Consider the following 25,992-nt stretch of genomic DNA (forward strand, 5'->3'; position numbering starts at 1 on the left):
GTCTGTAAGCACCCTGTCTTGTTTATCCTCTCTCTCTCTCTCTCTCTCTCTCTCTCTCTCTCTCTCTCTCTCTCTCTGTCTCTGTCTCTGTCTCTCTCTCTCTCTGTCTCTGTCTCTCTCTCTCTCTCTCTGTCTCTCTCTCTCTCTCTGTCTCTGTCTCTGTCTCTCTCTCTCTCTCTCTCTCTCTCTGTCTCTCTCTCTCCTGTCTCTCTCTCTCTCTGTCTCTCTCTCTCTGTCTCTCTGTCTCTCTCTCTCTGTCTCTCTGTCTCTCTCTCTCTCTCTCTGTCTCTCTCTCTCTCTCTCTCTGTGTGTGTCTGTAAGCACCCTGTCTTGTTTATCCTCCCTCTCTCTGTGTGTGTGTGTCTGTAAGCACCCTGTCTTGTTTATCCTCTCTCTCTCTGTGTGTGTGTCTGTAAGCACCCTGTCTTGTTTATCCTCTCTCTCTCTCTCTGTGTGTCTGTAAGCACCCTGTCTTGTTTATCCTCTCTCTCTCTGTGTGTGCGCATGCATCAGGAGAAGGAAGACGGTGTAGTACTGTGGTTTCCACACTCAACAGCTCTCCTCTGTTTACAGTGTGAGTGTGTTACCTGCTATGAGGGGCCCATCACAAGGGTGGAACATCATTTGTGTTTTTATGGTAGGGGTGTTCGGTACGGGGACCTCGGTTCGGTCTGCACTGTGAATGAAACAACAAGTAGAGCTTATGCTTTTTTTTTAACAAGTAGAGCTTATGCTTTTTTTTTTAACAAGTAGAGCTTATGCTTTTTTTTTAACAAGTAGAGCTTATGCTTCTTTTTTTTAAACAAGTAGAGCTTATGCTTCTTTTTTTTTAAACAAGTAGAGCTAATGCTTTTTTTAAAACAAGTAGAGCTTTTGCTTCTTTTTTTAAACAAGTAGAGTTTATGCTTTAAAAAAACAAAACAAGTAGAGCTTATGCTTAAAATAAAAAAACAAGTAGAGCTTATGCTTAAAAAAACAACTAGAGCTTATGCAATTTTTAAACAAGTAGAGCTTATGCTCTTTTTACTAGAGCTTTTTTTACTAGAGCTTATGCTTTTTTCTTAAACAAGTAGAGCTTATGCTTTTTCTTAAACAAGTAGAGCTTATGCTTTTTCTTAAACAAGTAGAGCTTATGCTTTTTCTTAAACAAGTAGAGCTTATGCTTCTTTTTTTTAAACAAGTAGAGCTTATGCTTTAAAAAAACAAAACAAGTAGAGCTTATGCTTAAAAAAACAACTAGAGCTTATGCTTTTTTAACAAGTAGAGCTTATGCTTTTTCTTAAACAAGTAGAGCTTACGCTTTTTCTTAAACAAGTAGAGCTTATGCTTTTTCTTAAACAAGTAGAGCTTATGCTTTTTCTTAAACAAGTATATCTTATGCTTTTTCTTAAACAAGTAGAGCTTATGCTTTTTCTTAAACTAGTAGAGCTTATGCTTTTTCTTAAACTAGTAGAGCTTATGCTTTTTCTTAAACTAGTAGAGCTTATGCTTTTTCTTAAACAAGTAGAGCTTATGCTTTTTCTTAAACAAGTAGAGCTTATGCTTTTTCTTAAACAAGTAGAGCTTATGCTTTTCTTAAATGCTTCTTTTTTTAAACAAGTAGAGCTTATGCTTCTTTTTTTTAAACAAGTATAGCTTATGCTTCTTTTTTTTAAACAAGTATAGCTTATGCTTCTTTTTTTTAAACAAGTAGAGCTTATGCTTTTCTTCAACAAGTAGAGCTTATGCTTTTCTTCAACAAGTAGAGCTTATGCTTATTTTTAAACAAGTAGAGCTTATGCTTATTTTTAAACAAGTAGAGCTTCTGCTTATTTTTAAACAAGTAGAGCTTCTGCTTTTTTTTAACAAGTAGAGCTTCTGCTTTTTTTGTTTAACAAGTAGAGCTTCTGCTTTTTTTTTTAACAAGTAGAGCTTCTGCTTTTTTTTTAACAAGTAGAGCTTCTGCTTTTTTTTTTAACAAGTAGAGCTTCAGCTTTTTTTTTAACAAGTAGAGCTTCTGCTTTTTTTTTAACAAGTAGAGCTTCTGCTTTTTTTTAAACAAGTAGAGCTTCTGCTTTTTTTTTAAACAAGTAGAGCTTCTGCTTTTTTTTTTTTAACAAGTAGAGCTTCTGCTTTTTTTTTTTTAACAAGTAGAGCTTCTGCTTTTTTTTTTTTTTTACAAGTAGAGCTTATGCTTTTTTAAAAACAAGTAGAGCTTATGCTTTTTTACAAAAACAAGTAGAGCTTATGCTTTTTTTTTAAAGTAGAGCTTATGCTTTTTTACAAAAACAAGTAGAGCTTATGCTTTTTTTACAAAAACAAGTAGAGCTTATGCTTTTTTACAAAAACAAGTAGAGCTTATGCTTTTTAAGTAGAGCTTATGCTTTTTTTTAAAGTAGAGCTTATGCTTTTTTACAAAAACAAGTAGAGCTTATGCTTTTTTTACAAAAACAAGTCGAGTTTATGCTTTTTTAAAACAATTAGAGGTTATGCTTTAAAAAAAAACAAGTAGAGCTAATGCTTTTTTTCAAACAACTCGAGCTCATGCTTTTTTTTTCAAACAACTCGAGCTCATGCTGTTTTGAAAAACAACAACTCGAGCTCATGCTGTTTTGAAAAACAACTCGAGCTTATGCGCATGTTGCAATCAAAATTTGAATCTTAATTTGGGGCATTTCAAGCTGTTCTTTTGTGAGAGGCAGCTGGGAAATAGTTATGTACAACGAGTGGTGTTTAATGATGGAGAATCCCTGTAGGTTGATGGATGGAGAATCCAGTTTCCCAGTAGATTACAATGGCAATGGACAGAGAGTTGCCTGCCCCGGTCTGCTAACTGCTAGCCCCTGCTAACTGCTTGCTTGCTAACCCGGTCTGCTAACTGCTAGCTTGTTTAGCCCAGCCTACTAACTATTAGCGTGTTAGCATCGGCCTGCTAACTGTCTGAATCGCCGTGTCCCCAGTCAGCCCAACCACTCACTGGACCCATATGTTCACTTGGCTACGCATGCCTCTCTCTAATATCAATATGCCTTGTCCATTACTGTCTTGGTTAGTGATTACTGTCTTATTTCACTGTAGAGCCTCTAGCCCTGCTCAATATGCCTTAACCAACCATGTTGTTCCACCTCCTACATATGCGACGACATCACCTGGTTTAAACTTCTCTAGAGACTATATCTCAGGTGCTCTCATTGGTTGACTTCTGTAACCATAAAAACATTGGTTTCATGCATGTTAACATTAGAAGCCTATTCCCCAAGTTTGTTTTACTCACTGCCTTAGCACACTCTGCCAACCCGGATGTCTTAGCCGTGTCTGAATCCTAGCTTAGGAAAACCACCAAAAACCCTGAAATCTCCATCGCTAACTATGACATTTTCCGCCAAAATGAAACTGCCAAAGGGGGCGGTGTTGCAATCTACTACAAAGATAGCCTGCAGAGTTCTGTATTACTATCCAAGTCTGTACCCAAACAATTCGAGCTTCTACTTCTAAAAATTCACCTTTCCAGAAACAAGTCTCTCACTGTTGCCGCTTGCTATAGACCTCCTCCTGCCCCCAGCTGTGCCCTCGATACCATATGTGAATTGATTGCCCCCCATCTATCTTCTGAGCTCGTTCTACTAGGTTTATCTAAACTGGGACTTGTTTAACACCCCGGCCATCCTACAATCCAAGCTTGATGCCCAACTCTAAATCCGTAAACATGGGCACCCTCATAATGCCATCCTAATTTGCCCTCCAAATACCCCTCTGCTGTTTTCAATCAAGATCTCAGCGATCACTGCCTCATTGCCTGCATCCGTAATGGGTCTGCGACCAAACGACCACCCCTCATCACTGTCAAATGCTCCCTAAAACACTTCTGCGAGCAGGCCTTTCTAATCGACCTGGCCAGGGTATCCTGGAATGATATTGACCTCATCCCGTCAGTAGATGATGCCTGGCTATTCTTTAAAAGTGCCTTCCTCACCATCTTAAATAAGCATGCCCCTACCCCTGTCAACTGCCCGGCACCCTCCACAGCAACCCGCCAAAGCCCCCACCATTTCTCCTTCACCCAAATCCAGATAGCTGATGTTTTGAAAGACCTGTCTGCCCTTGACCAGCACAAAAACATCCTGTGGCGTTCTGCATTAGCATCGAATAGCGCCCGTGATATGCAACTTTTCAGGGAAGTTAGGAACAAATATACACAGGCAGTTAGCTTTCCTAAGGCTAGCTTTTTTAAAACAGAAATTTGCATCTTGTAGTACTAACTCAAAAGAGTTCTGGGACACCTGTAAAGTCCATGGAGAATAAGAGCACCTCCTCCCAGCTGCCCACTGCTAGGAAACACTGTCACCACCAATAAATCCACTATAATTGAGAATTTCAATAAGCATTTCTCTACGGCTGGCCATGCTTTCCACCTGGCTACCCCTACCCCGGTCAACTGCCCCCTGCACCCTCCACAGCAACCCGCCAAAGCCCCCACCATTTCTCCTTCACCCAAATCCAGATAGCTGATGTACTGAAATAGCTGCAAAGTCTGGACCCCTACAAATCAGCCGGGCTAGACAATCTGGACCCTCTCTTTCTAAAATTATCTGCCGAAATTGTTGCAACCCCTATTACTAGCCTGTTCAACCTCTCTTTCGTATCGTCTGAGATTCCCAAAGATGGAAAGCTGCCGCGGTCATCCCCCTCTTCAAAGGGGGTGACACTCTAGACCCAAACTGCTACAGACCTATATCTATCCTACTCTGTCTTTCTAAGGTCTTCAAAAGCCAAGTTAACAAACAGATCACCGACCATTTCGAATCCCACCGTACCTTCTCCAGTATGCGATCTGGTTTCAGAGCTGGTCATGGGTGCACCACAGCTACGCTCAAGGTCCTAAACGACCGCCATCAATAACAGACATTACTCTGCAGCCGTATTCATCGACATGGCCAAGGCTTTCGACTCTGTCAATCACCACATTCTTATTGGCAGACTCCATAGCCTTGGTTTCTCAAATGATTGCCTCGCCTGGTTTACCAACTACTTATCTGATAGAGTTCAGTGTGTCAAATCGGAGGGCCTGTTGTCCAGGACCTCTGACAGTGTCTATGGGGTGCCACAGGGTTCAACCTCGGGCCGACTCTTTTCTCTGTATACATCAATGATGTCGCTCTTGCTGCTAGTGATTCTCTGATACACCTCTACGCAGACGACACCATTCTGTATACTTCTGGCCCCTCTTTGGACACTGTGTTAACTTCTTATGGTATAGGGGACGCTTGCGTCCCACTTGGCCAAAAGCCAGGGAAAATGCAGCGCGGCAAATTCAAATAAAATGATATAAAAATCAAACCTTCATTAAATCACACATGTAAGATACTAAATTAAAGCTACACTCGTTGTGAATCCAGCCAACGTGTCAGATTTAAAAAATTGTTTTCGGCAAAAGCATAAGAAGCTATTATCTGATGATAGCACAGCAGTAAACGAAGAGGGTAGCATATTTAATCCCTGCAGGCGCTACACAAAACGCAGGAATAAAATATAAAACATGCCTTACCTTTGACGAGCTTCTTTTGTTGGCACTCCAATATGTCCCATAAACATCACAATTGGTCCTTTTGTTCGATTTATTCCGTCTATATATATCCAAAATGTCAATTTATTTGGTGCGTTTGATCCAGGAAAAAAAACTGCTTCCAAATTGCGCAACATCACTACAAAATATTTCAAAAGTTGCCTGTAAACTTGTTTCAAAACATTTCAAACTACTTTTATAATACAACTTTAGGTATTTTTAAACGTTAATAATCGATCAAATTGAAGATGGGTCTGTCTGTGTTCAATACAGGAAGACAACAAACCAAGCTACTTTTCAAGTCTTGCGCAACTCTCAACAGTGTTACGTAGTGGCCATACTTCTTCATTGCACAAAGGAATAACCTCAACCAAATTCCAAAGACCGGTGACATCCAGTGGAAGCGGTAGGAACTGAAAACAAGTTCCTAAGAAATATTGTTTCCCAATGAGACCTCACTGAACAAACAGAGACCTAAAAAAAAAAAAATCTGAACAGTTAGTCCTCGGGGTTTTGCCTGCTACATAAGTTCTGTTATACTCACAGACATGATTCAAACAGTTTTAGAAACTTCAGAGTGTTTTCTATCCAAATCTACTAATAATATGCATATCTTATATTCTTGGCATGAGTAGCAGAAAGTTGAAATTGGGCACGCTATTTATCTAAAAGTGAAAATGCTGCCCCCTATACCTTAAGAAGTTAACTAACCTCCAGACGAGCTTCAATGCCATACAACTTTCCTTCCGTGGCCTCCAACTGCTCTTAAACGCAAGTAAAACTAAATGCATGCTATTCAACCGATCACTGCCCCCCACCTGCTCGCCTGTTCAGCATCACTACTCTGGACGGCTCTGACTTGGAATACATGGACAACTACAAATACCTAGGTGTCTGGTTAGACTGAAAACTCTCGCATTAAGCGTCTCCAATCCAAAATTAAATCTAGAATCGGCTTCCTATATCGCAACAAAGCATCCTTCACTCATGCTGACAAACATACCCTCATAAAACTGACCATCCTACCGATCCTCGACTTCGGTGATGTCATCTATTGAATAGCCTCCTACACTCTACTCAACAAATTGGATGCAGTCTATCACAGTGCCATCTGTTTTGTCACCAAAGCCCCATACACTACCCACCATTGCGACCTGTATGCTCTCGTTGCTTTGTCCTCGCTTCATACTCGTCGCCAAATCCACTGGCTACAGGTTATCTCCAAGTCTCTGCTAGGTAAAGGCCCGCCTTATCTCAACTCACTGGTCACCATAGCAGCACCCACTCATAGCACGCGCTCCAGCAGGTATATCTCACTGGTCACCCCCAAAGCCAATTCCTCCTTTGGTCGTCTTTCCTTCCAGTTCTCTGCTGCCAATGACTGGAACGAACTGCAACAATCTCTGAAGCTGGAGACTCATATCTCCCTCACTAGCTTTAAGCACCAGCTGTCAGAGCAGCTCAGAGCAGTCAGAGCAGCTCACAGATCACTGCACCCGTCTATCTACCTACCTCATCCCCATACTGTATGTATTTATTTATCTTGCTCCTTTGCACCCCAGTTTCTCTACTTGCACATTCACCTACTGCACATCTACCATTCCAGTGTTTAATTGCTATATTGTAATTACTTTGCCACCATGGCCTATTTATTGCCTTAACTCCCTTATCTTACCTCAATTACACTCACTGTATATAGACTTTTAGTTTTCTTTTGTTCTACTGTATTATTGACTTTATGTTTTGTTTATTCCATGTGTAACTCTGTGTTGTTGTATGTGTCGAATTGCTATGCTTTATCTTGGCCAGGTCGCAGTTGCAAATGAGAACTTGTTCTCAACTAGCCTACCTGGTTAAATGAAGGTGAAATAAAACAATATAATGGTAAAACTAGGAATAATCACACAGTTTTCCAGTCCCCACAAGGAATAATCACACAGTTTTCCCCACAAGGAAATAGTCTATTTTAGGGGTAGAATTCAGGTTAGGATTTTGAATGGGAATCAATTGTTTGGTCCCCACAAGGATAGTAAAACAAATGTGTGTGTGTGTGTTGTCAACCACAGAGAGTTCGTATTGTCAGAACATCACTTCCTCCTCTTCACCCAGCCACATACTGCGGGGGCGTTCAAACTCCACACACACACCAACGTGCATATACTCATGTGTACTACTCGCATATACACACCCATTTTGCTTATGCAAGCAGACATACTTGTTGTTTTCAAGCCGAACCCCCCCCCCCTTGCCCCATCCCCACCAAATGATAAAGAACTCAACAGCACGTGTCACAGTCAACAAATTGCGTACCTTGACCTACATTTTGTTTGTTAACATAGGCTACATTGTCTCTTGGGTTGATATGTAAACAATGTTGCTTCATCTCCACATGGTATAAGCCATTCATAGTCTTTGTTCATTCTTTACCAGCTGATAGGGAGACTGGTGTTTTGTTGCAGAAGCGTGGGTGGTGTTCATTAGGTACCAGAACTGAAAAGTTTAAAGATTTTGGACACACCTACTCATTCAAGGGTTTTTCTTTATTTGTACTGTTTTGTACATTGTAGAATAATAGTGAAGACATAAATTATGAAAGAACACACATGGAATCATGTAGTAAGCAAAAAAGTGTTAAAGAAATTAAAATAGATTTTAGATTCTTCAAAGTAGCCACTTTTTGCCTTGATGACAGCTTTGTACACTCTTGGCATTCTCTCAACTAGCTTCATGAGGTAGGCACCTGGAATGCATTTCAATTAACAGGTGTGCCTTGTTAAAAGTTAATTTGAGGAATTTCTTTCCTTCTTAATGTGTTTGAGCCAAGCAGTTGTGTTGTGACAAGGTAGGGGTGGTAAACAGAAGGTAGCCCTAGCCCTATTTGGTAAAAGACCAAGTCCATATTATGGAAAGAACAGCTCAAATAAGCAAAGAGAAACGACAGTCCATCATTACTTTAAGACATGAAGGTCAGTCAATCCAGAAAATGTCAAGAACTTTGTAAGTATCTTCAAGTGCAGTCGCAACCATCAAGAGCTACGATGAAACTGGCTCTCATGAAGACCGCCACAGGAAAGGAAGACCCAGAGTTAACTCTGCTGCAGAGAATAAGTTCATTAGTTACCAGCCTCAGAAATTGCAGCCCAAATAAATGCTTCACAGAATTCAAGTAACAGACACATCTCAACATCAAATGTTCAGAGGAGACTGCGTGAATCAGGCCTTCATGATCGAATTGCTGCAAAGAAACCATTACTAAAGGACACCAATAATAAGAAGAGACTTGCTTGGGCCAAGAAACAGCAATAGACATTAGACCGGTGGAAATCTGTCTTTGGTCTGATTAGTCCAAATTTGAGATTTTTGGTTCCAACCTCCTTCTCTTTGTGAGACGCAGAGTAGGTAAACGGATGATCTCTGCATGTGTGGTTCCCACTGTGAAGCATGGAGGAGGAGGTGAGGGGTGCTTTTCTGGTGACACTGTCAGTGATTTATTTAAAATTCAAGGCACACTTAACCAGCATGGCAACCACGGCATTCTGCAGCGATAAGCCATCCGATCTGGTTTGCGCTTAGTGAGACAATCATTTGTTTTTCAACAGGACAATGACCCAACACACCTCCAGGCTGAGTAAGAGCTATTTGACCAAGAAGGAGAGTGAAAGAGTGCTGCATCAGATGACCTGGCCTCCACAATCACCCGACCTCAACCCAATTGAGATGGTTTGGGATGAGTTGGACCGCAGAGTGAAGGAAATGAAGCCAACAAACCATTCCAGGTGAAGCTGGTTGCTAGAATGCCAAGCTGTCATCAAGGCGAAGGGTGGCTACTTTGAAGAATCTCATATATATTTAGCTTTGTTTTAACACATTTTTTGGTTACTACATGATTCCATATGTATAATTCCATAGATTTGATGTCTTCACTATTATTCTACAATGTAGAGAATAGTAAAATAAAGAAAAAGCCTTGAATGAATAGGTGTGTCCAAACATTTGACTGGTTCTGTATGTGTCATGGAGCTGTTCTATGTTTTGTATTAAAAAAAGAGAGTAAGTTAAGTGTTTCCAATGACATCATTAACCAATTAGTAGGCAATGCCTCATCATTTGTTAAAAGCCACTTTGCGGCCTCTACTGTTGTTGCTACGAGACGTTTCCACTTCACAATAACAACACTTGATCAGGGCAGCTCTAGCAGGGCAGAAATTTGACGAACTGACTTGTTGGAAAGTTGGCATCCTATGACTGTGTCATGTTGAAAGTCACTGAGCACTTCAGTAAGGCCATTCTACTACCAATGTTTGTCTATGGAGATTGCATGGCTGTGCGCTCAATTTTATATACCTGTCAGCAACGGGTGTGGCCACACACACTATACAGTTGAAGTCAGAAGTTTACATACACCTGAGCCAAATACATTTAAATTCAGTTTTTCACAATTCTGGACATTTAATCCTAGTATAAATTCCCTGTCTTAGGTCAGTTAGGATCACCACTTTATTTTAAGAATGTGAAATGTCAGAATAATAGTAGAGAGAATTTATTTAAGCTTTTATTTCTTTCATCACATTCCCAGTGGGTCAGAAGTTTACATATGCTCAATTAGTATTTGGTAGCATTTCCTTTAAATTGTTTAACTTGGGTCAAACATTTCAGGTAGCCTTCCACAAGCTTCCCACAATAGGTTTGGCCCATTCCTTCTGACAGAGCTGGTGTAACTGAGTCAGGTTTGAAAGCCTCCATGCTCGCACACAATTTTTCAGTTCTACCCACATATTTTCTATAAGATTGAGGTCATGGCTTTGTGATGGCCTCTCCAATACCTTGCCTTTGTTGTCCTTAAGCCATTTTGCCACAACTTTGGAAGTATGCTTGAGGTCATTGTCCATTTGGAAGACCCATTTGCGACCAAGCTTTAATTTCCTGACTGATGTCTGGAGATGTTGCTTCAATATATCCACATAATTCCCCCCCCCCCCCCATGATGCCATCTCTTTTGTGAAGTGCACCAGTCCCTCCTGCAGCAAAGCACCCCCACAACATGATGCTGCCACCCCCATGCTTCAAGGTTGGGATGGTGTTCTTCGGCTTGCAAGCCTCCCCCTATTTCCTCCAAACATAATGATGGTCATTAATGCCAAACAGTTATATTTTTGTTTCATCAGACCAGAGGACATTTCTCCAAAAAGTACGATGTTTGTCCCCGTGTGCAGTTGCAAACCGTAGTTTTGCTTTTTTAATGGCGGCTTTGGAGCAGTGGCTTCTTCCTTGCTGAGCGGCCTTTCAGGTTATGTAGATATAGGACTCATTTTACTGTGTATATAGATACTTTTGTACCCGTTTCCTCCAGCATTTTCACAAGGTCCTTTGCTGTTGTTCTGGGATTGATTTGCACTTTTCTCACCAAAGTACGGTCATCTCTAGGAGACAGAATGTGTCTCCTTTCTGAGAGGTATGACGGCTGTGTGGTCCCATGGTGTTTATACTTGCGTACTATTGTTTGTACAGATGAACGTGGTACTTTCAGGTACCTTTGGAAATTGCTCTCAAGGATGAACCAGACTTGTGGAGGTCTACAATTTCTTTTTCTGAGGTCTTGGCTGATTTCTTTTGATTTCCCATGATGCCAAGCAAAGAGGCACTGGGTTTGAAGGTAGGCCTTGAAATACATCCACAGGTACACCTCCAATTGACTCAAATGACATCAATTAGCCTATCAAAAGTCATGACATCATTTTCTTGAATTTTCCAAGCTGTTTAAAGCCACAGTCATCTTAAGTGTATGTAAACTTCTGACCCACTGGAATTGTGATACAGTGAATAAGCGAAATAATCTGTCTGTAAACAATTGTTGGAAAAATTACTTGCGTCATGCACCAAGTAGATGTCCTAACTGACTTGCCAAACCTATAGTTTGTTAACAAGACATTTTTGGAGTGGTTGAAAAACGAGTTTTAATGACTCCTACCTAGGTGTATATAAACTTCCGACTTCAACTGTATATATACAAACGTAAGTTGATGTTTGGGTGGTTCTGGAGATGATGAATATGAAGTTGAAAATGTTTTCCCTTTAACTAATTTACCACATGGCGATGTCACCATGGACGCCCAAATCTCCATCCCACCACAACAGGCTGAAATATCAGACGGTCTTTTCAAACAGTTCTTATACTAAAAGGGCATTATCATCATTTTCACAATATTATTCCAACCAAATATTGTGGACGTACATATAAAACTGGAAAATCACGTTTTGACTGCACTGGGCCTGTTGTGTGTGCTGCACTGGGCCTGTTGTGTGCCCTGTTGTGTGCTGCACTGGGCCTGTTGTGTGCTGCACTGGGCCTGTTGTGTGCCCTGGTGTGTGCTGCACTGGGCCGGTTGTGTGCCCTGGTGTGTCCTGCACTGGGCCTGTTGTGTGCCCTGTTGTGTGCTGCACTGGGCCTGTTGTGTGCTGCACTGGGCCGGTTGTGTGCCCTGGTGTGTGCTGCACTGGGCCTGTTGTGTGCCCTGGTGTGTGCTGCACTGGGCCTGTTGTGTGCCCTGTTGTGTGCTGCACTGGGCCTGTTGTGTGCCCTGTTGTGTGCTGCACTGGGCCTGTTGTGTGCCCTGTTCTGTGCTGCACTGGGCCTGTTGTGTGCCCTGTTGTGTGCTGCACTGGGCCGGTTGTGTGCTGCACTGGGCCGGTTGTGTGCTGCACTGGGCCTGTTGTGTGCTGCACTGGGCCTGTTGTGTGCCCTGTTGTGTGCTGCCCTGTTGTGTGCTGCACTGGGCCTGTTGTGTGCCCTGGTGTGTGCTGCACTGGGCCTGTTGTGTGCCCTGTTGTGTGCTGCACTGGGCCTGTTGTGTGCCCTGGTGTGTGCTGCACTGGGCCTGTTGTGTGCCCTGGTGTGTGCTGCACTGGGCCTGTTGTGTGCCCTGTTGTGTGCTGCACTGGGCCTGTTGTGTGCTGCACTGGGCCTGTTGTGTGCTGCACTGGGCCTGTTGTGTGCCCTGGTGTGTGCTGCACTGGGCCTGTTGTGTGCCCTGGTGTGTGCTGCACTGGGCCTGTTGTGTGCCCTGTTGTGTGCTGCACTGGGCCTGTTGTGTGCCCTGTTGTGTGCTGCACTGGGCCTGTTGTGTGCCCTGGTGTGTGCTGCACTGGGCCTGTTGTGTGCCCTGGTGTGTGCTGCACTGGGCCTGTTGTGTGCCCTGGTGTGTGCTGCACTGGGCCTGTTGTGTGCCCTGGTGTGTGCTGCACTGGGCCTGTTGTGTGCCCTTTTGTGTGCTGCACTGGGCCTGTTGTGTGCCCTGGTGTGTGCTGCACTGGGCCTGTTGTGTGCTGCACTGGGCCTGTTGTGTGCCCTGGTGTGTGCTGCACTGGGCCTGTTGTGTGCCCTGGTGTGTGCTGCACTGGGCCTGTTGTGTGCCCTGGTGTGTGCTGCACTGGGCCTGTTGTGTGCCCTGGTGTGTGCTGCACTGGGCCTGTTGTGTGCCCTTTTGTGTGCTGCACTGGGCCTGTTGTGTGCCCTGGTGTGTGCTGCACTGGGCCTGTTGTGTGCTGCACTGGGCCTGTTGTGTGCCCTGGTGTGTGCTGCACTGGGCCTGTTGTGTGCCCTGGTGTGTGCTGCACTGGGCCTGTTGTGTGCCCTGGTGTGTGCTGCACTGGGCCTGTTGTGTGCCCTGTTGTGTGCTGCACTGGGCCTGCTGTGTGCCCTTTTGTGTGCTGCACTGGGCCTGTTGTGTGCCCTGGTGTGTGCTGCACTGGGCCTGTTGTGTGCTGCACTGGGCCTGTTGTGTGCTGCACTGGGCCTGTTGTGTGCCCTGGTGTGTGCTGCACTGGGCCTGTTGTGTGCCCTGGTGTGTGCTGCACTGGGCCTGTTGTGTGCCCTGGTGTGTGCTGCACTGGGCCTGTTGTGTGCCCTGGTGTGTGCTGCACTGGGCCTGGTGTGTGCTGCACTGGGCCTGGTGTGTGCTGCACTGGGCCTGTTGTGTGGCCTGGTGTGTGCTGCACTGGGCCTGTTGTGTGCCCTGGTGTGTGCTGCACTGGGCCTGTTGTGTGCCCTGGTGTGTGCTGCACTGGGCCTGTTGTGTGCCCTGGTGTGTGCTGCACTGGGCCTTGAAAAGCTTTTTGTTGTTGTTGTGTGCCCTGGCGTGTGCTGCACTGGCTAATGTGTGTGCGTGTGTGTTTCAGAGGTGTCCAACCTGCTGGTGGTAACTAAGGACAGAGTGCTGGTTCCCCAAACAACCCTGCAGGAGAGTCAACTCAGCTTCCACAGGATTCTCAAGGAGGAGATCATGCAGGTGCTGTATCACAAACACACACACTGCGACACACACACACCTCTACACACACTGCGACACACACACACTCTTCGCACACTGCTACGCACACACACACACACACACTGCTACGCACACACCTCTACATACACTGCGACACACTGCTACACACACACACTGCTAGAACCACAGGTTTGTTTTTCTTTTTCTCAAGAATGCGTAGCAGTGCAGACGTGGTTTGTCGTCCTCTCGTTTACTTTTTGTATTTTTTGTATATATTCCAATTTATTTTTCAATCTCTTTTTCCCTTTTTAAATTAAATATACCTTCCAGTAACCCGCCTCACTCAATGTGACACGGATCCGCTATTTTTTAGACCTTATAGCCAAAACTTTCTTCAACACCTAGCCAGCTAATTAGCTACTAGCTATTTAGTCATTGTTAGCCACTGCTAGTGGCCTTTACCCTCTGCTCAGGCACCAGCCGTTTTTTAGCCTGGATAATACCTGCCAGCCTAGGACTGTTTTTCTCCACTACAACGCCGGATTCCTGCCGTAAACTCTGGGCCATTGATCATCACAGCTAGCTAGCTGCCACCAAGTGGCCCAGCATAATCAGCGTGTCCAGAGATGCAACCTCGCTTATCATCACTCAGTGCCTGGGCTTACCTCCACTGTACCCGCACCCCACCATACCCCTGTCTGCACATTATGCCCTGAATCTATTCACCACACCCAGAAATCTGCTCTTTTTATTCTCTGTCCCCAACGCACTAGATGACCAGTTTTGCTAGCCTTTAGCCATACCCTCATCCTACTCCTCCGCCAAAAGGGGAGGAGTTAGCTTGCAATACTTTCCAGGTCTATGCCCAAACAGTTCCAACTTCTAATTTAAAAAATTAATCTCTCCAGAAATAAGTCTCTCACCGTTGCCGCCTGTTATAGACCCCCCTCAGCTCCCAGGTGTGCCATGGACACCATATGTGAATTGATTGCCCCTAATCTATCTTCAGAGTTCGTTCTGTTAGGTGACCTAAACTGGGATATGCTTAACACCCCGGCAGTCCTACAAGCTAAGCTAGATGCCCTCAATCTCACACAAATCATCAAGGAACCCAGCAGGTACAACCCTAAATCCGTAAACATGGGAACTCTCATAGATATTATCCTGACCAACTTGCCCTCCAAATACACCTCTGCTGTTTTCAATCAGGATCTCAGCGATCACTGCCTCATTGCCTGCATCCACTATGGTTCCACGGTCAAACGACCACCCTTCGTCACTGTCAAACGCTCCCTAAAACACCTCTGCGAGCAGGTCTTTCTAATTGACCTGGCCCGGGTATCCTGGAAGGATATTGACCTCATCCCGCCAGTGGAGGATGCCTGGTCGTTCTTTAAAAGTCATTTTCTCACCATCTTAAATAAGTATGCCCCTTTCAAAAAATGTAGAACTAAGAACAGATATAGCCCTTGGTTCACTCCAAACCTGACTGCCCTTGACCCGCACAAAAACATCCTGTGGCGGACTGCAATAGCATCAAATAGTCCCCGCTATATGCAACAGTTCAGGGAAGTCAGGAACCAATACACACAGTCAGTAAAGCAAATGCTAGCTTTTTCAAGCAGAAATTTGCATCCTGTAGCTCTAACTCCCAAAAGTTTTGGGACACTGTAAAGTCCATGGAGAACAAGAGCACCTCCTCCCAACTGCCCACTGTACTGAGGGTAGGCAACACGGTCACCAGCGTTAAAACCATGATAATTGAACATTTCAATAAGCATTTCTCTACGGCTGGCCATGCTTTCCTCCTGGCTACTCCAACCCCGGCCAACAGCTCCGCACCCCCCGCAGCTACTTGCTCGAGCTTCTCCTTCACCCAAATACTGCAGAGCTGCAAAACCTAGACCTGTACAAATCAGCTGGGCTAGACAATCTGGGCCCTCTCTTTCTAAAATGATCCACCGTCATTGTTGCAACCCCTATTACCAGTCTGTTCAACCTCTTTCGTATCCTCCGAGATCCCTAAAGATTGGAAAGCTGCCCCGGTCATCCCCCTCTTCAATGGGAGTTACACTCTAGACCCAAACTGTTAGACAGTTTGGCCCTGCCCTGCCTTTCTAAACTATTTGAAAGCCAAGTAAATAAACAGATCCCTGACCATTTTGAATCTCACCGTACCTTCTCCGCTGTGCAATCCGATTTCCGAGCTGGTCATGGGTGCACCTCAGACACACTCAAGGTACTAAACGATATCATAACCGCCATTGATAAAAGACAGTACTGTGCAGCCGCTTCATCGACCTGGCCAAGGCTTTCGACTCTGTCACTCATATTCTTATCGGCAGACTCAATAGCCTTGGTTTCTCAAATGACTGCATCGCCTAGTTCACCAACTACTTCACAGACAAAGTTCAGTGTGTCAAATCGGAGGGCCTATTGTCCGGACCTCTGGCTGTCTCTATGGGGATTCCACAGGGTACAATTCTCGGGCCGACTCTTTTCTCTGTATACATCAATGATGTTGCTCTTGCTGCTGGTGATTCTCTGATCCACCTCTACGCAGACGACACCATTCTGTATACATCTGGCCCTTCTTTGGACACTGTTAACAAACCTCCAAACGAGCTTCAATGCCACACAACACTCATTCCGTGGCCTCCAACTGCTCTTAAACGCTCGCAAAACTAAATGCATGCTTTTCAACCGTTCGCTGCCCGCACCTGCCCGCCCGACTAGCATCACTACTCTGGACGGTTCTGACCTTGAATACGTGGACAACTACAAATACCTAGGTGTCTGGCTAGACTGTAAACTCTCCTTCCAGACTCATATTAAACATCTCCAATCCAAAATTAAATTTAAAAAAAGCCTCCTTCACTCACGCCGCCAAACTTACCGTAGTAAAACTGACTATCCTTACCGATCCTCGACTTTGGCGATGTCATCTACAAAATAGCCTACTATTTTTCTACTCTACTCAGCAAATTGGATGTAGTTTATTACAGTGCCACCCGTTTTGTTACCAAGCGCCTTATACTACCCACCACTGCGACCTGTATGCTCTAGTCGGCTGGCCCTCGCTACATATTCATTGCCAGACCCACTGGCTCCAGGTCATCTATAAGTCTATGCTAGGTAAAGCGCCGCCTTATCTCAGCTCACTGGTCACCATAACAGCACCCACCCGTAGCACGCACTCCAGCAGGTATATCTCACAGGTCATTCCCAAATCCAACACCTCTTTGGCCGCCTTTCCTTCCAGTTCTCTGCTGCCAGTGACTGGAATGAATTGCAAACATCGCTGAAGCTGGAGATTTATATTTACCTCACTAACTTTAAACATCAGCTATCTGAGCAGGTAACCGATCGCTGCAGCTGTACATAGTCCATCTGTAAATAGCCCACCCAATCTACCTACCTCATCCCCATATTGTTTCTATTTACTTTGCTGCTCTTCTGCACACCAGTATCACTACTTATACACCATCATCTGCTCATCTATCACTCCAGTGTTAATCTGCTAAATTGTAATTGCTTTTCTACTATGGCCTATTTATTGCCTTTCCACCTCATGCCAATTGCACACACTGTATATAGACTTTCTTTTTTCCCCTATTGTGACTGTACACTTGTTTACTCCATGTGTAACTCTGTGTTGTTGTTTGTGTCACACTGCTATGCTTTATCTTGGCCAGGTCACAGTTGTAAATGAGAACTTGTTCTCAACTAGCCTACCTGGTTAAATAAAGGTGAAATAAAAAATAATAAAACACATGCACTCTACACACACTGCTAGACACACTCTACACACACTGCTAGACACACTCTACACACACTGCTAGACACACTCTACACACACTGCTAGACACACTCTACACACACTGCTAGACACACTCTACACACACTGCTAGACACACTACACACACTGCTAGACACACTCTACACACACTGCTAGACACACTCTACACACACTGCTAGACACACTCTACACACACTGCTAGACACACTCTACACACACTGCTAGACACACTACACACACTGCTAGACACACTCTACACACACTGCTAGACACACTCTACACACACTGCTAGACACACTCTACACACACTGCTAGACACACTCTACACACACTGCTAGACACACTCTACACACACTGCTAGACACACTCTACACACACTGCTAGACACACTCTACACACACTGCTAGACACACTCTACACACACTGCTAGACACACACTACACACTCTGCTACATTACACTTTGCTACACACACAAACCGTACCTCAGTCACATCCATCCATCGGCTGAAAGAGACTTTGTCAATCTTTACTCTTCTAGGCACTTCAGCCCTTCAGTGTTTTGTTACTGGTGTTTGTCACCAGTGTGTATTTACGATGTGTGTATGTTATGAGTGTGTATTGACTAACTCTCTGTCCTCTTCCTCCTGTATCTATCAGGGAGAGCACCTGGGGCTGGGTACCCGGACCAACATCTATGCTGGAGTACTGAAGGTGAAGAGTGAGGAGGATGCAGGATACTATCCCTCTCAGGAGCTCAAAGTAGTGCTGAAGGTGTTGGGGTCTGGACACAGAGACATCTCCCTGGTAAGACACACCTACACCATCTACATCATGGGATTACTTTAGGGACTCCCTCAAGAAGAGTGAAGAAGGCACAGTGATGCCAAAAAGTTGGTGTTTTTTACCCAGTGTGTGTGTGTGTGTGTGTGTGTGTGTGTGTGTGTGTGTGTGTGTGTGTGTGTAAATGTATATCTTTCAGAGTAAATATCCCACGGACACTAGAGAAGCTTTAACCAAGTTTAATTCTTCCCAAAGGTTCTTTACAGCTGTAATCAGACAGCAAAACATTTCTCACATCACAGCTATATACATCCTACTTATTACACTCCTCCTTCTCTCCAATTCTTATGTTTTATGGCTCCACAGGAAGCTAATAAAGAGGGTAACAGGATATTTATTACTCCCTTAAGAGAATCTGTCCTCACCTCCTGACCTCAATCCCTCCTTCATCTAATCTACAGATGTCCATCTGTCTCCCCTGTTTCACACGTTGCTCTCCTCTCATCCCCCAAACACATTCCGAAGCCATCTGTCTTTCTTCAGAGACATAAAACTAATTATCTTTCATTTCCTATCATTCATTTACTATCTCAATGATCAAAGTTCATCCGTATGTGTGTGTATGTAATGTAATGTAATGTAATGTATGTATGTATGTATGTATGTATGTATGTATGTATGTATGTATGTATGTATGTATGTATGTATGTATGTATGTATGTATGTATGTGTGTGTGTACAGTTAAAGTCGTACGTTTACATACACCTTAGCCAAATACATTTAAACTCAGTTTTTCACAATTCCTGACATTTAATCCTAGTAAATATTCCCTGTTTTAGGTCAGTTAGGATCACCACTTTATGTCAGAATAATAGCAGAGAGAATGATTTAATTCAGCTTTTATTTCTTTCATCACAATCCCAGTGGGTTAGAAGTTTACATATGCTCAATTAGTATTTGGTAGCATGGCTTTGTAATGGCCACCTCAATACCTTGCCTTTGTTGTCCTTAAGCCATTTTTAGGATGTTTTTATCATAAATCTTCAATAATATTCCAACCGGACAATTCCGTTGTCATAAGAAAGGAAAGGGAACGGAGCTCACGCTCACAGCCGCGCGTGATAAACAACTTAGGCTTTCAGCTGAGCCACTTACCGTGAGTGGTCTTATTCTCTCCCCTTTCACAATAGAAGCCTGAAACAACTTTATAAAGACTGTTGACATCTAGTGGAAGCCTTAGGAAGTGCAATCTGACCCAATTTACACTGGATATTGGATAGGCAATCACTAGAAAACTACAAAACTCAGATTTCCCACTTCCTGGTTGGAGTTTTATTAGGTTTTTGCCTGCCATATGAGTTCTGTTATACTCACAGACATGATTCAAACAGTTTTAGAAACTTCCGCATGTTTTCTATCAAAATCTACTAATAATATGCATATCCTAGCTTCTGGGCCTGAGTTGCAGGCAGTTTACTCTGGGCACGCTTTTCATCCGGACGTGAAAATACTGCCCCCTAGCCCAAAGAGGTTAACAAGAAATTTGTGGAGTGGTTGAAAAACGAGTTTCATTGACTCCAACCTAAGTGTATGTAAACTCCTGACTCAATTGTGTATGTGTGAAATGGAGGACAGGGGAGACGGAGGGAGAGACAGCAGGTGTGTGAAATAGCTTCCAGTGTATTCTCTGTTAGTCAGCACCTCAGCACTAAATAATGTTCTCTGGGGGTGCACCAGCTCATGCTTTTTATTAGACTGTGTCAGTATTTTGCCACGTTCCATATTAGCTAACTCTGACTCTGTCTCCCCCTCTGTCGTTCCTTCTCCTGTCCCCCATCTCTGTCTCTCCCTCTGCCTCCCTCTCTCTGTCCTTCCCCCCTATTTCTCCCTCTCTCTCCCTCTGTCTCTCCCTCTCACTCTCTCCCCTGTCCTCCATCTGTTTCCCCTGCTGTCTCTCCCTCCTGTCCCCCATCTCTCTCTCTCTCCTGTCCTCCATCTGTTTCCCCTGCTGTCTCTCCCTCCGTCTCCCCTGTCCTCCATCTGTTTCCCCTGCTGTCTCTCCCTCTGTCTCCCCTGTCCTCCATCTGTATCTGTCTCTCCCGCTGTCTCTCCCTCCTGTCCCCCATCTCTCTCTCTCTCCTGTCCTCCATCTGTTTCCCCTGCTGTCTCTCCCTCCGTCTCCCCTGTCCTCCATCTGTTTCCCCTGCTGTCTCTCCCTCCGTCTCCCCTGTCCTCCATCTGTATCTGTCTCTCCCGCTGTCTCTCCCTCCTGTCCCCCATCTCTCTCTCTCTCCTGTCCTCCATCTGTTTCCCCTGCTGTCTCTCCCTCCGTCTCCCCTGTCCTCCATCTGTATCTGTCTCTCCCGCTGTCTCTCCCTCCTGTCCCCCATCTCTCTCTCTCTCCTGTCCTCCATCTGTTTCCCCTGCTGTCTCTCCCTCCGTCTCCCCTGTCCTCCATCTGTATCTGTCTCTCCCGCTGTCTCTCCCTCCTGTCCCCCATCTCTCTCTCTCTCCTGTCCTCCATCTGTATCTGTCTCTCCCGCTGTCTCTCCCTCCTGTCCCCCATCTCTCTCTCTCTCCTGTCCTCCATCTATCTCCCTCTCTCTTGCCCCCCCACCCCTGTCTCTCCCTCTCTCCTGTCCTCCATCTCGGTCTCTCGCCTGTCCTCCATCTGTCCCTCTCTCTCTCCCTCTCTCTCTCTCTCTCTCTCTCTCCTGTTCTCCCCCCCCCTCTCTCTCTCCTGTTCTCCTGGTCTCTCTCTCTCTCCTGTTCTCCCCCTCTCTCTCTCTCCTGTTCTCCCCCTCTCTCACTCTCTCTCCTGTCTCTTCCTATCCCTCTCTCTCCTGTTATCCCTCTCTCTCCTGTTATCCCTCTCTCTCCTGTTATCCCTCTCTCTCCTGTCTCTTCCTATCCCTCTCTCTCCTGTTATCCCTCTCTCTCCTGTTATCCCTCTCTCTCCCCAGGCCTTTTTTGAGACAGCTAGTATGATGCGGCAGGTCTCCCATAAGCACATCGCCCTGCTCTATGGAGTCTGTGTACGCCACCTTGAGAGTGAGTGTACACACACACACACACACACACACACACACACACACACACACACACAGTAACCTACCCTATAAACCTCTCTTCCTGTGCAGTGTTCATACAGAACCTATACTACAGTATTGCAATAGTAGATCAGCAGATATGATGGGACTTGTCATTATTTATAATTAATGAACTCCACATGAGCTGTTGACTCAGTACTGAATAGTACGTTGACATAGGTTGAATCTCAAACCGATCACTTTGAGCAGTCGATCACTCGATAAAGGACTTAGTGTTCAGTTTGAGATTCATCTATACTGTGCTGTACCCTCTGAACACGATTTACCTGTCTAAACCAGTTAGTGGGAGATGTTTGGTATGAGTACAGTAATGTAGCTATACTGTTTTCCCCAACAAAAGACAAACCAGTCTTACTGTTGTGGTAGCCAGGCAGAATATGGTGTGTGTGTGTGTGTCCAAATCAAATGTTATGCTTCATAAACAACAGGTGTAGATCAACAGTGAAATGCTTACTTATGGGCCCTTTCCAACAATGCAGAGTTAAAGATAAAAAATAAATACACAGTAAAATAACGAGTAATATAGGTAGGGGTAAAGTGACATGGCGACAGGATAGAATATAGACAGTAGTAGCAACTTATGTGATCGGTGTGAAAGTGTGTGGTGTCAGTAGGCTTGTGTGCGTGCACATGGTGTGTGTGTGTGTTGGGGTGTGGGTGTGTGGGTAGAGTCCAGTGTGTGTGTACATAGTCAGTGCAAGAGAGAGAGTGCAAAAATGGGGGTCAATGCAGGTAGTCCTGGTAGCCATTTGATAAGCTATTTAGCAGTCTTGTTTGGTAGTCTTATGGCTTGGTGATAGAAGCTGTTTAGGGTCTTGTTGGTTCCAGACTGGTGCATGAGTACCGCTTGCCATGCGGTAGCAGATAGAACAGTATGGCTTGAGTCTGACCATTTCTTGGGCCTTCCTCTGACACCGACTGGTATAGATGTCCTTGATGGCAGGGATCTTGGCCCCAGTGATGTACTTAGCTGTAATCACCACCTCGGTAGAACCTTGCGTTCGGGTGCCTTGCAGTTGCCGTACCAAGCGGTGATGCAAGCAGTCAAGATGCTCTCGATGGTGCAGTGGCAGAACTTTAGGCTGGCCTCCCGAGTGGCGCAGGGGTCTAAGGCTGTGCCACTAAAGATTCTGGGTTCGAGTCCAGGCTCTATCTCGGCTGGCCGCGAATGGGAGACCCATGGCCCAGCTTCGTCCGGGTTAGGGGAGGGTTTGTCCGGCAGGGATGTTCTTGTCCCATCGTGCACTAGCGACTCCTGTGGCGGGCCGGGCTCAGTACACGCTGACACTTCCAGGTTAAGTGGGCATTGTGTGAAAAAGCAGTGCAGCTTGGTTGGGTTGTGTTTCAGGGGAACGCACGGCTCTCGACCTTCGCCTCTCCCGAGTCTGTACAGGAGTTGCAGCGATGAGACAAGACTGTAACTACCAATTGGAAACCACGAAATTGGGGATAAAGAGGGGTAAAAATAAAATGAAAATGAAGACCTTAAGGCTGCCTAATCATTGTCGGTGACCAGTCCTACCATAGCTGGGTCATCAGCAAGCTTCATAAAGGTGTTGGTCTTGAAGTCGTGCGTGAACAGGGAGTACGGGAAGGGAATAAGCACACACCCTGAGGGGCACCTTTGTTGATGGTCAACGTGGCAAATGTGTTGTTTCCTACCCTTACTGCCTGGGGGAGGCCCATCAGGAAGTCCAGGATCCAGTTGCAGAGGGAGGTGTTCAGTCCCAGGGTCCTGAGAGCACTATGGTGTTGAATGCTGAGATGTAGTCAATGAACAGCATTTTTACATACTCTAGGTAGAGTGCATTTGGAAAGTATTCAGACCCCTTCACTTTTTCCACAATTTGCGTCCTGGTTTTCTGTCTGGCCCTGCAACCTTGAGAATCTTTAAAGGTCTTACTCACATCGGGTATGGAGAGCGAGATCACACTGACTTCTCCCTCTCTGATATTCTGCATTTTAATTTGACCTTTATTTTACTAGGCAAGGCAGTTAAGAACAAATTCTTATTTTCAATGACGGCCTAGGAACAGTGGGTTAACTGCCTGTTCAGGGGCAGAACGACAGATTTGTACCTTGTCAGCTCGGGGATTCGAACTTGCACCCTTTTGGTTACTAGTCCAACGCTCTAACCACTAGGCTACCCTGCCGCCCCGCATATTACCAGACGTAAAAGACAAGCCTGACCTCTCCCCTCTCTGGGCCCCAAGTGACTTTTCCCTAGAGAAGAAAGGAAAATTCAACTGTATAGTCCAAAAAAAGACATTCTAATGACAAGTATCTCACATAAGCATATTCTGAAAGTAAATAAAACATCTTATTTATCAATGTTACCTAACTAATTCTGTATCTGCTAAGACAAAGCATTGTCCAAACATTTCAAATTACTTTTGTAATACAACTTTAGGTATTTTTTAACGTAAATAATCAATAGAATTTAAGACTGGATGATCTGTGTTCAATACCGGAGGAAAACAAAGTGGAGCGTGCTTTCAGGTCACGCGCCTCTAACAAAGAGTACACTTCCCTCGAGCCTCATTACTTCTTCATTTCTCAAAGGAAAAACCTCAACCAATTTCTAAAGACTGTTGACATCCAGTGGAAGCGATAGGAACTGCAGGAAAGTTGATTAGAAATCTGGATTCCCAATGAAAAACCATTGAATAGAGAGTGACCTCAAAAAAAAAAAATCTGAACGGTTTGTCCTCGGGGTTTCGTCTGCCAAATAAGTTCTGTTATACTCACAGACATGATTCAAACAGTTTTATAAACTTCAGAGTGTTTTCTATCCACACCGACTAATATTATGCATATCTTAGCTTCTGGGTCTGAGCAGCAGGCTGTTTACTTTGGACATGCTTTTCATCCGGATGTGAAAATACTGACCCCTGTCCCAAAGAAGATAATTGGGGAGGACAGGCTCATGGTAATGGCGTGAGCGGAATAGGTGGAATGGTATCATTCGCTCGATTCCAGCCATTGTTATGAGCCGTCCTTCCCTCAGCAGTTTCCACTGCTGTCCATGTCTAGGGTTGCACATTTCAGAGGTGGAAACTTTCCATGGGAATTAACGGAAATATATGCACATTAATGTTAATACCATTTAAATGTAGATGTTTTTTGCCTTGGATATATTTACCATATCATATGGAGACAGTTACCTAAACCTTTTACCTCATCATAAGTAGACATGATTAAATCCTTCTAATAGAAATAAACTATTTAGTGAACTTTAATTAAATGAGTTGACTCTTCACATGGGATGATTACACTGGAACAACAAAAGAAAGGGAATATTGAATGATCCCCAATGATCCATCACATCTCCCAAAAACGTACATCTGTAAAATGATAGTCTAGAAACAAAAGCTTTGGTGGTCTTCCTCTCAGGCTTCCATGTCTTCTCCTGGACCTCCTCAATGTCCACCTCTTGAACATCAGGCTCTAAGGCCTCATCTTCGCTGTCACTTTCCAACCTTGCAGGTTGTCAGGCTCAAAAAGCCTAAAATTTGCCCGGATGGCCACCAATTTTTCAACCTTTGTATTGGTCAGCCTTTTGTGTGCTTTGGTGTGTATTCCCAAACAAGGATCAGATGCGCTCTGAGGCAGCTGATGTTGGTGGGATTTGGAGGATGATGGAGGCAACAGGGGAAAGAGCCTCAGATCCACAAAGTCCCTTCTACCAGGTGGCTGATGAGATACAGTATGTTGGCACGACTGCCATATTGCATCTCCATCCCAAAGCCCTTGCTTGGAAGTGTACTTCACCAGACTGCCAAGAACCTTGCCCTCATCCAGGCCAAGGTGGCGAGACACGGTAGTGATGACACCAAAGGCCTTGTTGATCTCTGCACCAGACAGGATGCTCTAGCCAGCATACTTGGGGTCCAACATGTACGCTGCGGCATGTATGGGCTTCAGGCAGAAGTCTTCACACTTTTTGATGTATTTCAGAACTGCAGTTTCCTCTGCTTGGAGCAACAGTCAAGTGGGCAGGGCAGTACGGTTTCTTCTCTTACATCTATCTGCAAGCAGAGTCTGAACATCAGACAGGATGGCATTGTCTCCCTCAAGCCATGCAATGACTACTGCTATAGGTTTCAGGCTGCTTACCACTCTCTCCCAAAATACATCATCCAGGAGGATCCTCTTGATGGGGCTGTCCATATCAGCAGACTGTGATATGGCCATTTCTTGGAGAGACTCCTACCCCTCCAGGAGACTGTCAAACATGATGACAACACCACCCCAACAGGTGTTGCTGGGCAGCTTAAATGTAGTGCTCTTATTCTTCTCACTTTGCTTGGTGAGGTAGATTGCTGCTATAACTTGAGGACCCTTCACATACCTAACCATTTCCTTTGCTCTCTTGTAGAGTGTATCCATTGTTTTCAGTGCCAGAATGTCCTAGAGAATCAGATTCAATGGGTGTGATGTGAGGGTAGGACTCCTCCACTTTAGACCAAGCAGCCTTCATGTTCGCAGCATT

General features: G+C 44.8%; 1 protein-coding gene across 1 annotated transcript in view; it reads left to right on the forward strand.

The window, feature by feature from the left end:
- LOC109902847 (tyrosine-protein kinase JAK1) overlaps nucleotides 1–25,992 on the forward strand; it is a 69,516-nt gene that overhangs the window by 19,336 nt on the left and 24,188 nt on the right. Inside the window, 3 exon segments of the mRNA XM_031838036.1 lie at nucleotides 13,718–13,827; nucleotides 18,267–18,413; nucleotides 21,354–21,441. Of these exon segments, the coding sequence (XP_031693896.1) occupies nucleotides 13,718–13,827; nucleotides 18,267–18,413; nucleotides 21,354–21,441 (345 nt within the window).

This window comes from Oncorhynchus kisutch, linkage group LG13, assembly GCF_002021735.2.
Source record: "Oncorhynchus kisutch isolate 150728-3 linkage group LG13, Okis_V2, whole genome shotgun sequence".
Classification (NCBI taxonomy): domain Eukaryota; kingdom Metazoa; phylum Chordata; class Actinopteri; order Salmoniformes; family Salmonidae; genus Oncorhynchus; species Oncorhynchus kisutch.